The sequence below is a fragment of the Bidens hawaiensis genome, unplaced genomic scaffold (genome assembly GCF_021521415.1).
Source record: "Bidens hawaiensis isolate Kalapana, Puna unplaced genomic scaffold, B.hawaiensis_p1.1 tig00007139_1, whole genome shotgun sequence".
NCBI classification, from domain to species: domain Eukaryota; kingdom Viridiplantae; phylum Streptophyta; class Magnoliopsida; order Asterales; family Asteraceae; genus Bidens; species Bidens hawaiensis.
In genome coordinates, this window is record NW_027491492.1 from 587,052 (window position 1) to 604,324 (window position 17,273).

Genomic DNA, 17,273 nt, shown 5'->3' on the forward strand with positions numbered 1-17,273 from the left:
CCAAACTTCATCACTCGCTTCAACTCAAAGAAGCTAAGTCTGGGTAATATCAGCGAAGATCTTGTTCGCGCTGCTTTCATCCAGGGCGCGAACGACCTAGAGCTCATCCGCACCTTAACGGGTAAAGATGGCATGCCATCCACATGGGATGCCATCATGACAGCAGCAAAACGCTTTGCGGAAACGGAGAAGCAACTGGGTAGAGATCTCCCCCAGAGCACAAACCTCTACACCCAGAAAACAAGAGAAGACAACGTCCTTACCGCCCGACTAAACAAAAAGCGGAAGCTAGGCATTTGGCAGTCAAGGGTAAACTTTGACACCTCATCCGGCTTGCAACATCGGTTAGGCGGAAGGGATAACGTACAGTCGAACCAGAACTCCAGATGGACGCCACTCACCAAAAGCGTCACCGAGATATTCGCCACTGAGGAGCTCCCATGGCCAAAGGCTCCAATAATCCGACATCGTCACAATGCTGATCGGAGCAAATACTGTGACTTTCACAGGACAAAAGGCCACAACACTGAAGAATGCACAGACGTAAAGGACATGGTCGAAGCATTTGTCAGAGATGGGACGCTCGAGCACCTCGTGGCGCAATGAACGCTGAGCAGGCTGATGCGTGTAGAACCCCCAGTTGGGGAAAATACGAATAAAATTGCAGCTTCAATGTTGGAGACTACATACTGCGTAAACAACGAGATCCCGAACCAGGTGCATATCGGCTCGATGGCACTCCCATCCCAACAACATGGAAGGGAGCTCAATTACACAGTTTGCATGTAGATCAATTCCAAATTTGTAAAGAAAAGGCCCAGAGCCACTTCTAATGGAAATGATTCTCCTTAGAACATCGACGCTGATGATTTTACATTTATACTTAGAACTTTCCACACGGATATGCCGGTCTTCACCGCATACATAAGTGTGAAAGAAGTCGTTGCGTGGGGAAGGCGGCAAAACCCGCATAAACCCAAAAAACGGCAAACCTTCACGCAGGTCAGTTAAGGGTAAAGTTCAGTCATCCCACTAAATGAAAGTGCCGGTCTATCCGCATGAATCATGATAGAGGAAACTGAACACTAACCTATTAACAACCGCGCGTCGAACGGTTAATTTATTCAACACTGATATGCCGGTTTTCACCGCATAATTACGTGGAAAGTCGTTGCGTGGGGAAGGCGGCAAAACCCGCATAAACCCAAAAAACGGCAAACCTTCACGCAGGTCAGTTAAAGGTAAAGTTCAGTCATCCCACTAAATGAAAGTGCCGGTCTATCCGCATGAATCATGATAGAGGAAACTGAACACTAACCTATTAACAACCGCGCGTCGAATGGTTAATTTATTTAACACGGATATGCCGGTTTTCACCGCATAATTACGTGGAAAGTCGTTGCGTGGGGAAGGCGGCAAAACCCGCATAAACCCAAAAAACGGCAAACCTTCGCGCAGGTCAGTTAAAGGTAAAGTTCAGTCATCCCACTAAATGAAAGTGCCGGTCCTAACCGCACGAATCATGATAGAGGAAACTGAGCACTAACCTATTAACAACCGCGCGTCGAACAGTTAATTTATTCAACACCGATGCCGGTTTTCACCGCATAATTACGTGGAAAGTCGTTGCGTGGGGAAGGCGGCAAAACCCGCATAAACCCAAAAAACGGCAAACCTTCACGCAGGTCAGTCATAGGTAAACTTTGGTCATCCAACTAAATGAAAGTGCCGGTCCTAACCGCACAAATCATGAAAGGAAACCGAACCTATTGACAACCGCGCGTCGAACGGTTAACTTATTCAAAATACTTTAGAAAATTTCTAACAGAAGGATGAGGAAAACCTCCACGCAGGTTAGATGTAGGTAAAGTTTAGCCATCCTACTAAGTGCAAGTGACGGTCCTACCCGCACAATCACGAAAGAGGAAGCAAAACTTCAACCTATTATCTACCACGTTCAAAGGTTAACTTATTCTAAACACTTAGAAGATTTCTAAAAAGATAAGGAAAACCTCCACGCAGGTCAGATGTAGGTAAAGTTTAGCCATCCTACTAAGTGCAAGTGACGGTCCTACCCGCACAATCACGAAAGAGGAAGCAAAACTTCAACCTATTATCTACCACGTTCAAAGGTTAACTTATTCTAAACACTTAGAAGATTTCTAAAAAGATAAGGAAAACCTCCACGCAGGTCAGATGTAGGTAAAGTTTAGCCATCCTACTAAGTGCAAGTGACGGTCCTACCCGCACAATCACGAAAGAGGAAGCAAAACTTCAACCTATTATCTACCACGTTCAAAGGTTAACTTATTCTAAACACTTGGAAAATTGCTAATTTAAACTAAAGTATGCATGAGCAAGCCATATAACGTTTATAAAGCAAGTAATCCAGTGAAAGTAGCGGTCTTACCCGCACAAAGATTTATATTTCATAATATTCATTACAAGGGCTGGGTAACTACCCGCCTACAAGAATATAAATCTATACAAGCTAAACCTATCCTAACAGTGGGAAGGGATCTTCAGGATCAAGCTTCAGGGCCACTTCCACTTGGACCAGCACCATCAGTAGAGCGTGGCGGTTCAAGGAAAGCTTTAAGGATAGCTAGCCCATCATCAGCAGCAGCAGCTTCGTTCACCTTCTCCACCACCGGATGCGGGAAGGCGGCATACTGATTCACTGCTTGGTCGTATACAGCTTCAGTATCCACATCAAATAAAGGGAAGTTGGAAAGCGGGATGCCTTTCTCAACGAACCCTAGACCAAGCAGGAAGCCGGCCTTTTCCCCATCCTCATGAGAAGCGTTGAGGGCTGCGCTCATAGCATCGTCATAAGACGTATCCGCGAAGACCCGATGCACAACCTACAAGGGAATACAAGTATCAAAACCTTTTCTATTTACAAAGAAAAGCGTGAAGATATAATGAAATTAAACATACCTGAGACAACGCTTCTCGAAGAAGCCATTCCTTGGCAACCAGAGCCTCCTGGAGGGCAGCTTGAGCTTGGTTACGGGCGCGTTCGGCTTCACTTTTGTTGAGGTTGGCAAGCAACACTTCTTTAGCCGCAGCCTCTTCAACGCCCTTTAGCTTCCGCTCAGTATGATCAAGCACCCCCCTCTGGTCCAAGATCTCTTGGAGCTTCTTGGCGTCTTCCATCGCCAAGGCATCATGAGCCTGTTGGAGCGCCTCTAGTTTGGCTTTGAGTTCCTCATTCTCGAGGCGTAAAGGCTCAGCAACAGCTTCAGCCTTGGTGGCCCTCTCGGTTGCGTTCCGTGCAGTTTCCTTAGCCAGCCGAAGCTGTTCGTTAACAGCTTGGGCAGCCTTGGAACGGGCCTCGAGCCGGGCCTGAACTTCAACCTCGAGGGCCTTGAAGGCCTTCTCCTTTTCCGCAGCCACTGCGGTAAGCCTCCTATTCTCCTCCCGGACAGCCCGCGCCTGAGCTACTTCTTGAATGCGAGCTGCTTTTAACTTGTCGTTTTCACGACAAAGCAGCTCGACGCGCGGCTGCATCCGGGCCAGGAGAACCCGAAGCTCATTGGTTAGCCTACCCTCCTGGTAGCTAGCCATGGCTTCCCCCAACGCACCACTGGGAGCTGCGTGACGAGCCCACTCCACGCACTCCACAGGTGTGCGAAGGGTTGTTCCTCGGCGGATGTTCCATCGTGGAACATACACTTCATTGGAATCCGACACTGCAAAAAACAAAAAGCAGTTAGGAAAAGATGATATATAAAAAAAAAAAAAAAAAAAGGCCAAAAGAACCCTACGCACCTGTAGGGTCAACAACAGGCCGATAGCCGCCAAACCCATCACCTGAACCCAAGGGAAATCCATCCAAGAGGTCAGGCAGATGGGAAGGAGGCAGAGGTTGGCGATAAGCCCCAAGCATAACTGAAGGATCGGCTGTAGCTGCCGACGTCGGAGGCATGGAGGCCGCCGCGGTAGAAACCAACGGAGGTGAACTCACAACCGTGGTCGCCGCTGCGGAATGCGCAGAAAAAGTAACCGCCGGCTCAGTGAAAGATGCGGTAAATATGGCACTGACAGCCGGCGGTGATGTCATCACAGTTGGAACAGTTGGCTCAACGGGATGAGCAACTGAACCAACTGAAGCAGGCGCAGCCGCCTGGGTCGTCGCCTCAGGTAGGATGACCAAGCCTACCGTCATGGGTCCGGAGGTATTCCTCCCCGCTCCACCCTGGAATGCGGTAGCATCCACGCATGCACAAAGAAGATAAGTATTAATGATGGAAAGCTATGAAGTCAAAAATAAAGGAAGTTTGTACTTACGGGTTTTCTTGAGCTTAAAGGTACGGAGAGGCGGGGACGAACCCGATGGAGCCGGCCTCTTTACGCCGCTCACCGTCGTCATCCTGGGCTCTCCGGAGGTGACAGTCGTCGCAGCCTCCGGAGCAGTGGTCTTATCACCACCAGGGTTCCCCGCCACCTCCTCGCTCTCGGCCTCTGAATCAGACTGAGGCACCGGATCGGCAGTGGAGGCCACCTTCTCCTTCCCCTTCCCGCCGGCAGCCTTCTTCTTCCGCACCAACGGAGGACCATCTGCGGATTCCTCATCAGAACACAAGATTAGAGGAATTCCAGCAGAGGTTTCAGCATTGAGGGGTCGAGGGTTGAATAACGCCTTACCTGGCCGCCTGGCGCTCAGGATCTCGTGGCCTGGCGGGTAGACCTCCACGAACCGATCCGCCGTCTGTTCAAGGATGGGCAACTCGTTCTCATCTAGATCACGAGTACCCATCCGAGCGGGACTATCAGCCTCCCGCGGATACAAGAGCGACTGCAAGTCGTTCCCCTCTGAAATAAAAGAAAAACAGTTAGAAGACAAACCTATACAAACAAAGAAGACAGAGCATACCGTAAGCGACAGAGTTCAAACCGTATTCAAGGACGATCGGGATCTTTTGCGCCTCCGCATCCTTCCACACCCGGCTCATCCCGAGCATCACCATCCCGGACTCCGCAAACCGGTAAACCGGAGATTGGACTCGGGAAATCTTTGAAAACCATTCCGCCTCCTGGTAGTTGGAGGCGTGAAGGCTGGGGAGTGCTTGCCCATTCTTGAACTTCATGGCAAGCGGAGATATAAAAGAACTCCCGCTTCCATGAACGAAGACTGCGCTCGGTTGCGCAAATCTTCAAACCCTTGATCCGGGTTATCAGAGTATACCACCCCTGGATGCACCTCCAAGAGTAGAAGGTCATCAGGCGGTCGACGAAGGGCTCAACGCCAAGAATCCGGCACACCCACTCGAAGTGGCGAATCTTCGCGATCGCCATCGGGTGCACCTCGGCCAGGTGTACACCGTGCCTCTCTAGGACACGGTACACAAACTTTGTCAAAGGGAACCTAAGATTCCCATAGACAAAGAATGCGGCATATACCCCGATCTTGCCTCTGGGGGCATCATACACCGTTTGATGAGGTTCAGGAAACTCAGGCTCGAGAGACTCGAGCATGAACTTCCTGACGATGTACTGATATAGATCGACAGGCAGAGCACACTGGCACTCGCCAGCAGTACTCTTGTCATCGGCGTACACCCCAGCCTCCTGGGCTGTAGCCTCAAGATCATGAGAAGACATCTTACAGGTATGAAAGAAGAGAACGATTTCAAGAGAATGCTCGACTGAAAAGGTGAGTATTCGCCGGAAATCGTTTTGAAGATGAAGAGAAAAGTGAAAGTGTGGATTACAAAGGACCCTCTCCCCCTTTATATACTAATCGCAATTAATGCGATGAATTTAATGCGGAAGAGAGAGAAATCGCAGGTGCAATGAAACTATGACACGTGGCAAAAAGCAAGCTGGCAACAGCTGTTGAAATGACGCGTACCATTAATTTCGCGGCCACGCGCCCGAAAAATCGCGCCCACGCGCCTGAAAAAGCGTCTGGAATGACCACGTACTGTCACGTCACCATAACTTCCTGCACGTCCTGACACAGTCAGAAGAAACCGTCGCACGGCGTTTCAGCAGTTTGGACTGTTCTTATCCTTTCACCAACTCTTCGAATTTCAAAAAATTTCAAAAAGATTCAAAAGTAAGCGGGAAAATACCCCTTACCTTGGCAACCAAGTAACTGTAAGACAGGTGCGGGTACAGTGTTAAGGCAAAACCCTTCACATACTTAGCACCTGCAGGGAATTGAAGCCAAGAATACCTCGGCAACCAAGTAACTATAAGACGGGTGCGGGTACAGTGTCAAGGCAAAACCCTTCACATACTTAGCACCCGCAGGGAATTGACGCCAGGAATACCTTGGCATCCAAGTAACTATAAGACTGGTGCGGGTACAGTGTCAAGGCAAAACCCTTCACATACTTAGCACCCGCAGGGAATTGACGCCAGGAAAACCTTGGAAGTAAAGTAACCGTAAGACGAGTGCGGGTACAGTGTCAAGGCAAAACCCTTCACATACCTAGCACTCCGCAGGGAATTGAAACCAAGAAGGATCTTCTGGGCAATGCTTGCGGAAACGGGAATAACATCCCCGCATAGCGGGAACGTCGAGAACTACATTGTTTGAAGCTCCAGGATGGAATTGGTGGTTTTAACATAATTGATCACTATGTTCAAAACTACCAAAACCTCATGGAGAATCCACACAAGTGGGACTCAACGCTCCTGACTTGCGAGGAGGTTACAGACCTACCCGCATCATACCCAAAGATCAAGCAGGAAAGTCGGGAATTTCTGCAAGTGACATAAGGACTTCCGCGGGAAGAATCCCCATGGAAAACCTTAAAACTAAACCCTTTTCAAAACCCTTTGCTTAAGTCCAAAAGTTCACCTCACTTTATTAAACATTCATGAGAAGAACATTGGACTGGGGGGACTTGAAGAGGTAGGTCCCAGCAGAGCCCAGTTGGATCCGCAGGACCCACCATGCTCAAGGACTCACCTTGAAGAGAGACGTCTGCGCAGAAACCAACTGGATCCGCAGGACCCACCATGCTCAGAGATGTGACGTCCTTACGCGCAGTACGCAAGCTGTTCCCGCAAGAAATGCCTCCCAATGGTGAAGTACTCCGCCTGTTCCCGCAGCTGCGGATACAAGCCATCAGGGAAGGCCACCCGCGCAGCAAGGCTACACGCACAAGGCACTTAGCTCTCAATAATTCAGTTGTCACCTGAAGGAATGAGCAAAGCCGGGAACTATCCCGCACAAAGGCGGGAGGGGGAATTCTCCCGCCCAAATAAGCCAGTCCGTACGATACGGGAAGATCTTTTGTACTGTACCTGACGAGGTATGGGCAAAAGATCTGACCAAAGATACGACAGCTCATTGACAACAGTATGGCGAGCAGCATGCTCTTGTACTGTATGTCACTATTAGCCGCTGCCTACTCACCAACTCCTGTCATACCACGTGCATAGCCGGCAGTTGGTGGAAAAGGAATAGTACACAGCAGGCCTGGTCACTGTCAGCCGCTGCCTACCCACCAACTACCAGCATGGCACGTGCGTAGGCCACAGTTGGTAGAACAGGAATACTATTCAGCCGGCTATACCTTCTTGGAAACCTACCTTCGGCTATAAATACCCCAAATGGTATGATCATCTCATCTTATCATATACTATCTCGTATCTTACATATTATACCTGATATCTGCTCTAGCAATCTCTTAATATATACTTATATTCAAGAGCAATCTAGTCTGATTCTCACGCCGGAGGGTGGTCACAAGGAGGAACCCCCCCCCCCCTTCTCAGTGACGAGCTCACGGTGTCTGTTTTGCATGTTATCAGAAGAACCATCTTTGCCGGGTCTAACCCCTCGTGGGAAACATCTATCTAACCCCCAGATTATCCGTAATCTGCCCGGGGTCCATTAGTGTTTCTTCATTTACCTTCATTTTTCTTTTTCATTAAGTGTATGCAATACCTTATATGCCACATTGAGTGAACATACACAAGATTGACACATTGACCATATTCGTGACCATCTATGTGCATAAAGAATATGTTATCACTTTCTTTGTATATGAATATGCATCTTTATTATATTCTTTTCCCCGCAATAATTCATAACCCCACTTGAAAATTCATTTGCACGTGCTTGCTCATGCTCATGCTCATGCTCAGACACAATGCATATTGCATATTATTTCATATATTTATTGACGTATACACGTATGTATAAAACCATGCCTCCTTAAACAAACTCGTATATCTACTTACTACCAACTTGACATATGTGACCTGAGTCCAAGCAAGTGGTAAGAATGTAAACCGTTTCTAGGTTTAGATGACCATGATGTGAGTATATGTGCTTCTAAAGTATAGGAATCGTATGTTCTCCCACACATTGATGTATAAGATAATAGGTGCATGCCCACAACGCGAGATTGGTAAGTTGAGTGAGGTATTGTCATTATCAAAGATTCTTGATGTGTTATACCTTTCTAGGTTTCAAAACCGGTCCCTTTAATAATTCAAGAAAAAGGTGTGGTTTTGATAGATGATCGAACACGAAGATTAATATTCTTCATTAGATCAAAAGTGATGCTAGAAACCATTATAGACACTATGATCAAATTCGTTTTTTCTTTCTTTCTATAAAAGGGTAAAAGGGGTATTCTCTCAAGTTGTAGACAAATCTTTGTTGTGGACGTTAGAGGAACAAGATAAATATTTCAATATCGAAAACATCAAATTTAAAATATACTTGTTTGGAGAACCACGTAAAAAATGATATAAGAATTTGAATCTTGTTGCTAATGTGTCAAGTTGGAGTCGGTTTCACGCATGACACCTTGTTAATGATGTAAAGTGTTCTAGTTATAATAACGATCTCACACCAACCAAATAATACCGTTTGTTTTGCTCATTAAAAGCTACTAAAAACTCACAAGTTTGTCTTTTTTTGTATGAGTGGAAAGTGGAACGTTTCTAAGAGGTCACTCATCTTTGAATTAAAGTTCTACTCTTGTCCGCGGTCATTGCGTTCAAAACACGTTAGTGATATTTGATACTTAACATATTTCTTGTAGCAAGATGTCACTTGTATCAACATATTAGAACAATATGAGATTTGTTTAAGGACTCCCACTAGTGGACCGCTTTTCAGGTATTCTTGAGTCTTGACCCAAGATCAAGGCCCAGATATGAAAAACATGTTGAAACAAGTGAAGCTTTATACTTATGTTTTTGGGGTGTGTGTGTGATTGGAATTTGGTGCAAAGTGCAAACTGCTCAAAAGGTTCAAACATGAATTGTTTGAATGAAACACAAGTTTAGACTGAACTTACGACATTTAAAAGTTTATTTCAAATAAAAGGACATAAATATAATACAACTGGTTTTTCTACCCGGCGCACAGTTGGCAAAACCCCGTCGTTGAAACACGGGCGGTGGTAAAACCCGAGCGTTACGACGATGAATCGACACGAATTCGGTCAGTATCGGCTGCGTTGGTCATGATATAGACACCATTGGTAAAATTTGAACGTTAAAACCCAAAAAATTAATTTGTCAAATTAACATATAGGAAAACAAAATATTAAAGGCGATGTTTATCTGGTTGGCAAACCTAGACGGTGGTTAAACCCAAGCGTTGTCGGTCCCGAACATTGAGGCGGTAACTTGACACGAATTCAGTCGGTTTTGATTACATGTGTTATAGTACCAGAACTAAAAAACGAAAAAAATATAAAAATTGAGATGGACCAAACAACCAATTTGTGTTTTGTTTTTTTTTTTTTTTTTTTTTGGGGGGGGGGGGGTTCGGAAAACTTGCGCATTGTTAAAACCAGAGCGTTGTTGTCGGTCATGAGCTTTAAATAAAGCAGGGAGCCGGCGCGAACTCGGCCAGTTTCTCTCAGAATAGTTATGATACATGAATTAAAACAACAAAAAAATTAACAGTTGTTCAGTTTCCATTACATGTATTATGGTAATTGAAAAAAAATTGGCAACCAATACGGTGTCGTCAAGTGGCCCAATAGGCCACTTGCGACACCAAAGTTCTTTGTATATATAGTAACTAGGTTATAAACCAGTGTATTACACGGTACTGGGTACAAAAAAAAATTAAAGTTCAGAAAATTTAATAATAAATAAATACATACATACTATATTTGAATATTTTACATTTGCAATTTACGTACCAACGTTACATTTACTATTACAAAACCAAATACTATATACATGACAAGTAATGATGGAATGTTGAGTTATACTACACAAGTTGTATAAACGAATAAACTTGACTGCGATCCACTCCAAATGAAAATATTCCAGCTACCGCATATTACAATAGTGTAACAAGCAGATAACTGATCCAACATGTAACAATCTATACACCATGGGTTGCTGCAATTATGACTTATGATGATATTATGTTTGCATATTACCACCAAATCATATCTTTATCTTGAATACCCCAAACTTCTAAATTACAACAAAGAAAATAAAAACAATTAGGTTTATATAACACAAGGATAAAAAGCAAATTACATTATAATTTATAAACTTCCGGTAAAAAAACATGCCATACCTTGTTCAGTTGAGGCGAATTCCTCGACATCCAACACCAACATATAAGGCTGCAATTACATTGACCACCATTTGGGTTATAATTTATTCCTAACTAAAGAGCAAAACACTAACAACAATTCTAACCAACCATTGCAAGATATATAAGGAGAATTGAGTGATACCTTGCATCTTTGGCTGCAATTGTCAAACTCGTAGGTTCATCAATCCTGAAAATAACCTTGAACCTTATATGAACTCAGATTTTCAATTTTGTTGCATAATTTTGTCCAATATAACCGACCAAAAGCAACAACAAACCTGCAGTTTATCAAATCAGTTGCACTACTGAAATGACAAAATACCCTGGATGCAAAACAAACTGCAACTTTGATTTCTTGATAGTTAAAATCAAATTCCAAAATTACCCGTTTATTGAGAATAAACATCAGCAAATTGTAAAAGGAAAATTAAAAAATATATATAGCTATAAGAAAATAAAGCAGTTTACTGCACACCAACAGCTGATAAAAAAACATCACAATTTAAAAGTAAATTAAAAGAAGAGCAAGATTCAATTCATGAATTTTGTCCCTCTCAGAATGTAAAAACTGCAAAATAGATATCCTATAAGTTAAGTTATGGATAGTAATGCAAAATAGATATCCTATTACTAATGTCTAATGTAACTAGCATATTTACATATTATGTGTGCATTCAAAAGTCAACCGAACTACTTTTCAAAGTCAAAGGTCAAATATAGATCAATTATTAACTCATATATTTACAAACTTATTATATGTGTGTGCATCTTTCTATGAACAGGATGATAACTTTCTAGAAGAAGTTGCTATAGCAACACGTCTATGAGACTCGAGCTATTATAGTCAATTTAATTGTAATTCTTGTTTTGTCAAAAAACCATTTACTAATTAAGAAAATACAATAATACTGAATCATACTCAACGAAGACGAATTAAAGGTAAAATCACTGAAACCGAATTAAAGGTACCAAACTGTGGAAGCGCTGAAAGGCGAAGGATTAAGTAATACATATCATATTATGTAATCATCTATAGTTGATTTTTTAGTAAACAATATGCAAGTTAGTACCTTGTAAGGACAAAAAAATTGCTCTCTAAAGCATATGATTCGAGCTAAAAATTGCAAATTCTAACTTGTAACACAATATTTATATACATTAAATCATCCAACTAAAATTAAAATGTATCATGGTATATATACTTAATGTTCCACTTTGATCACCAGATATGAGGTGTTGGGCTTCCACATCATAACATAATGCATTCAGGGATACATAACTAAAAGATTGGCCATTTTCACTCTGCATTATTTGAAGTAAAAAAAGGATAAGAACAACTAACTGATTAAAGATGATTCTAACATACAATATGTTAAAATGTAGTTGTAATCAGAAGCCACCTGCTTAATTAAAATGATACAATTGAAGTCAGAAGTGGAGACGATGCATCCCAAATGTACCTAATCAAACAAACTGAAGTGAGATCAGATGCTAACTAAACAACACAGTTCAAATTCTGAAAGAAATGAAGGTGGACAATTTTTTTATCCAAATTAATAATGATGACTTAGATGGTACTCACATATGCATCTAGTTATAACCCGAAAGATTGTTCAACAAAAGGCTTTTGATAATGATCCGGACACAAAACAAATTAAAAATTCAACAAAAGAGTATGATCAAAACTGAAAGTGACATTACTGGTATAATTATGTATGGAAGAAATCATTCATAATTACTTAAATTGCGCCTCGAAACTTTTAATAACTTCCATGGCCACAATAATTATACAACCGGTAACTTCACCAAAACAATAATCATCTTGAATCAGAAAGATAAATCAACAAAATAGTAATATACGTATACCCAAATCAACCATAACCTATTCAATTTCAAATCTTTGTAAACAAAAACCCTAAATCACCTGCAATAGCTAGTGATAAAAGCGAGACTTGTGGCTCCGAATCCTTCAAGTCGCTCCATATACAAATCTGGTTGGAGTCATGTGGCCGATGGCCCTAGATTTAGGAAGGAAGACGTGGGAGTTGGATGAAACCGTAAATGCAACTGCAAAATTCTTTATTGTCCACGTGTCTGATTAACATTAAATGAAAATTAAAGGGAAGGGCTATTGTAAAGATGACACATGTCCATAATACTTTGTTTTATTATAATACTAGATTACAAAATATATAAAACAACTAACAAATGTTACATCTCTGGTTGTGATCCAACCAATGAATGTTACGTGACATTCACTAAATTTTCTAGTGTTTGTTTTAATATATATATATATAGACACGACAAAGGGACTTAGATCAACAAACGCAAGTTGTGTGGTGGGAGGGTATGTTGTGGGGCAACACATGATACGTGGTAGGGATGAACAAATGGGACTAGATGTTTCCGGTACCAGTTTTTTAGTTTTCAGGATCGATAGAAGTATTATTTATAGTGATTATCAAAATTGGTACTTTTAGTAATGATATGATTCGATGCCAAACCCATCCCTAGGATAGCAGAACGCGGGAGATTTTGAAGTTTTAAGGGAAAAAAATAATAAACATTATTCTAATTTACATTGTTGTCCTAAACGTTAATAAAATTACTTCACAATTAATAAATTTAATAACCGAACCCGGGTCGGGTTCTATTCCAGATACGATTTTTCTGAGAAATCAAAACCCATGTCTGGTCAGGTAGGAACTGGTTCTGAGTCTGGTCCGGAATCGGGTTTTTGCCGGGTCGGGTCCGGAATCGGTATCCCGTTATTATGTTTGTTTTGGTTTGGTAACTGTATCTGTATGAAATGAGAAAGCATGTAAGAGCATTATATGCAGCTAATTTGAATGCTAAATCTTGTTATAACAAAGCTTCAAATCCCCAATTCTCCACCTTCATTAATATTAATATCAACCCTAGAAGCCAAAGGCATAAACTTGCTAATCTTTTGCAGTCAAAGTTAGCTGTTAATAATCCAAGTGGCTATTATAAGTTGATTCATGGACAGATTATAACATATGGGTTTCAATCAGATACCTTTCTTGGAAACATATTGATTAGCAATTATTCAAAATGTGATCATTTGGACTATGCACGCCAAGTGTTTGATGAAATGCCTGAGAGAAATGTAAGTACGTGGTCTTCGATGATTTCGGCTTACTCGCAACATGGGTATAGTGACCAAGCATGGATGATGTTTGTTGTGTTTCAAAGAGAGGTTAAAGAGAGTTTAAATGAGTATGTGTTAGCTAGTGTTGTTCGGTCGGCTGCACGGTTAGGGTGCTTGATCAGGGGTTGTCAGTTGCATAGTTTGGTTTTCAAAACTGGTCTTGATCGAGATGTTTATGTCGGTACTTCGGTTGTTGATTTTTATTCTAAAAGTGGTAAATTGGAAGATGCGAGATTAGTTTTTGATGGTTTGCCGGTTAAAACCGCGGTTTCATGGACTACGATAATATCCGGTTATGCAAGAGTAGGTAAAGGTGAAGTTTCGTTACAATTGTTGAGTCAGATGAAAGAAAGTAACGTTGTCCCTGATCGATATGTTCTTTCGAGTGTTTTGACCGCCTGTTCGAGTGTCGGATTCTTTGAAGGCGGGAAGCAAATTCATGGTTTCGTGTTGAGAAGAGGTGCATCGATGGATGTGTCGGTGAGCAATGCGCTTGTGGATTTTTATGTGAAATGCGGTAAAGTGAGAACCGGAAGGAAGATTTTTGATCAAATGATAATCAAGAATGTTATTTCGTGGACGACCATGATCTCGGGATACATGCAGAATTCATTTGATGACGAGGCAATGGATTTGTTCGTTAAAATGACGATAAACGGTTGGAAACCGGATGGTTTTGCGTGTACTAGTGTTTTAACTTCGTGTGCTTCACTTGAAGCGTTAGAGCCGGGTAGACAAACGCATGCGTATACTGTCAAGATGAATCTCGATAAAGATGAGTTTGTGAACAACGGTTTAATCGACATGTATTCGAAATGTGATTCCGTCGGTGATGCAAGAAAAGTTTTTGATAGCATCCGGAATCGTAATGTGATTGGTTACAATGCAATGATTGAAGGTTACTCGAGGCATGGAGATCTTCATGAAGCGTTGGATCTTTTCCATGAAATGAGGGTTAAAAACGTTGACCCGAGCCTGTTGACTTTTGTCAGTCTTCTTGGGGCTTCGGCTTCGTTACTCACTTTAGATCTAAGCAAACAAATTCATGGATTTATGATCAAACTTAATGTCTCGTTGGACTTGTTCGCAGGCAGTGCTCTGATAGACGTATACTCAAAGTGTTCTTCGTTATCAGACGCACGCCAAGTTTTTAATGACATGTCTGAAAAAGATATTGTCGTATGGAACGCTATGCTTTTCGGGTATACTCAGATATCAGAAAACGAAACCGCTCTTAAACTTTATAAAGACCTGCAAATATCATCTCAAAAACCAAACGAGTACACGTATGTAGCACTAGTTACAGCAGCTAGCAACCTTGCTAGTCTTCAAATCGGTCACCAGTTCCATACACAGCTCTTGATAATAGGTTTCAACCTCGACTCGTTTGTCACAAACGCGTTACTAGACATGTATGCAAAATGTGGAAGCAAAAACGATGCTCAAAATCTATTCGACTCGACAATTTATAAAGACATTGTGTGTTGGAACACGATGATATTAACACACGCGCAACATGGAGACGCTAAAGAGTCTTTGAAATTGTTTGAGAAAATGTTAAACGAGGGAATCCGACCCAATTATGTCACGTTTGTAGCCGTCCTCTCGGCTTGTGACCATATGGGTCTGGTCAAAGATGGGTTTGACCACTTTGAGTCAATGGCTAATTTTGGAGTCGAACCAGGGATAGAACATTATGCGTGTATGGTTTCACTTCTGTGCCGAGCCGGGAAGTTGCATGAAGCTAAAGATTTCATAGAGAAACTACCTATACCGCCAGCTGGCATTATCTGGAGGAGTTTGTTAAGTGCATGCAGGGTTGTTGGGAATCTTGAAATAGGTGAATATGCTGCAAAAATGGCGATTTTGAGTGACGAAAAAGATAGTGGGTCGTATATTTTGCTTTCAAATATTTATGCAAGTAAGGGTATGTGGAGTGAGGTGAAGAAGGTGAGAGAAATGATGGAGTGTAACGGGGCGGTTAAAGAAGCGGGATGTAGTTGGATCGAAATTAATAACGAGTTTCATGTTTTTATAGCACGAGATCGATCTCATCAACAAGCGGATTCGATTTATAGAGTGATTAATAACCTGTTTGATCATGTTAGAACATTAGTTTTGACAACCGTTTTTTGAGTAATGAATATCTCATTATAAACTATTTTTAAAAACACATGAAATTGACAAATAATAATAATAATAAAAATAATAATAATAAAAATAATAATAACAATAATAATAATAATAATATATAATTCTATGAAAACTTATGGATCCCTTGCAGTTTCCTCAACCAAATGCCATATGTTATGGTTTCTTGGCCATTCTTGTTTGACTTTGTAATATTTGTTAGCAAGAATCATAGAAAAATTCAAACTTTATTTAATATATTCTTGTTACATTGTGAGAACCCAAGGATAACTTTTGCAGATGCCATCTTCTGACCTTTACTCCCTTTAACTTCCATTAATATATTCTTTGCTGGTCATATTCTCTCCAAATTCTATGGCTGGTTTACCAAGGTCAGAAGTGTCATTTAGAAGGTCAGGGTCATCAGGGCTTGTATGGGATGATAAGGTGTTATCAAGGAAACTTGAACCAAAAGAAGGTGATAAAGAGCCGCATAAACTAGAGCCAAAAGGCTATAGAACCATGGAGGTTGCACCCACTATTGACCCACCTTCACCAAAGGTCTCAGGGTGTGGTGCCATTTGCACCATGTTTGCTAACCAGAAGCATAAGCAGAGGAAAAAAAGGTAATTAGTTGGTGGTCAAAGTCTTAAAAATTTTCTTGATTTGTAACCTTTTTTTTTTTTTTTTTTTTTGAGTATGTATGTATTAATATGTATTTTGGGTGTATATTTAATTATTTATATCTATGTATGTCTGAGTTAGAGATTGAGATTATGAAGATGTATACTTGTTCTGTTTTTGTTATTTGTATGTAGACATGACTCATAAAGTCCTCTTTTGTGTTCTTGGGAAGTTGGGATCATACAGTCTATGTTTAAGTGGTACAAACTGAACCAGAGGGACTCAAACCAAAGATTTATAAATAAGCAGTGGTGTATATAAGCCGAGTCGAGTTGCTTTGCCTAAGCTTGAGCTTGTTTTCGGAATAGTTTTTGAACTCGAGCTTGCCTTAGGTTCAGCTTGTATATAATCATATTATGTAAGTGTATATTAAACGTATTAAATAAAAATGATATAAATAATAGGCTCGCTAGCCTAGTGAAGGTCGATAATTGAAGATCGGATGCAGGCCCATTTGTTAAACCCAGCTTACTTTTAGGCTCAGTCTCGTTTATTAAACGGACTTATTTTAGGCTCGGACTTATATAAACTCGGCTTGATTCAAGATTTTAGCATGCCGGTTTCAAGTAGCTGACGTGCGGCTTATTCGTTTACGCCTAACTATTTTTTTCTCATACATAGGCCAGACCCGAACCACTCCAAACCGAAGCCGAAAATAGTGAAAAATCAAACATGATGTGGGTTGGTCCGGGTTAATCATTATGTCCAAGTAAACTTAATCATAATAAACTATCAATACATACA

At 41.6% G+C, this 17,273-nt stretch overlaps 1 protein-coding gene across 1 annotated transcript; it reads left to right on the forward strand.

The window, feature by feature from the left end:
* Positions 1–13,346: 13,346 nt before the first annotated feature.
* Positions 13,347–15,851, forward strand: LOC143634670 (pentatricopeptide repeat-containing protein At4g39530-like). Its single transcript, XM_077102687.1, has one exon. The coding sequence runs from the start codon at positions 13,353–13,355 to the stop codon at positions 15,849–15,851; it is 2,499 nt and encodes an 832-aa protein (XP_076958802.1). The 5' UTR covers positions 13,347–13,352.
* Positions 15,852–17,273: the final 1,422 nt, after the last annotated feature.

Coding starts and splice junctions, on each gene's coding strand:
- LOC143634670 (XM_077102687.1), top strand. CDS start 13,353: ATGAGAAAGCATGTAAGAGCATTATATGCAGCTAATTTGAATGCTAAA.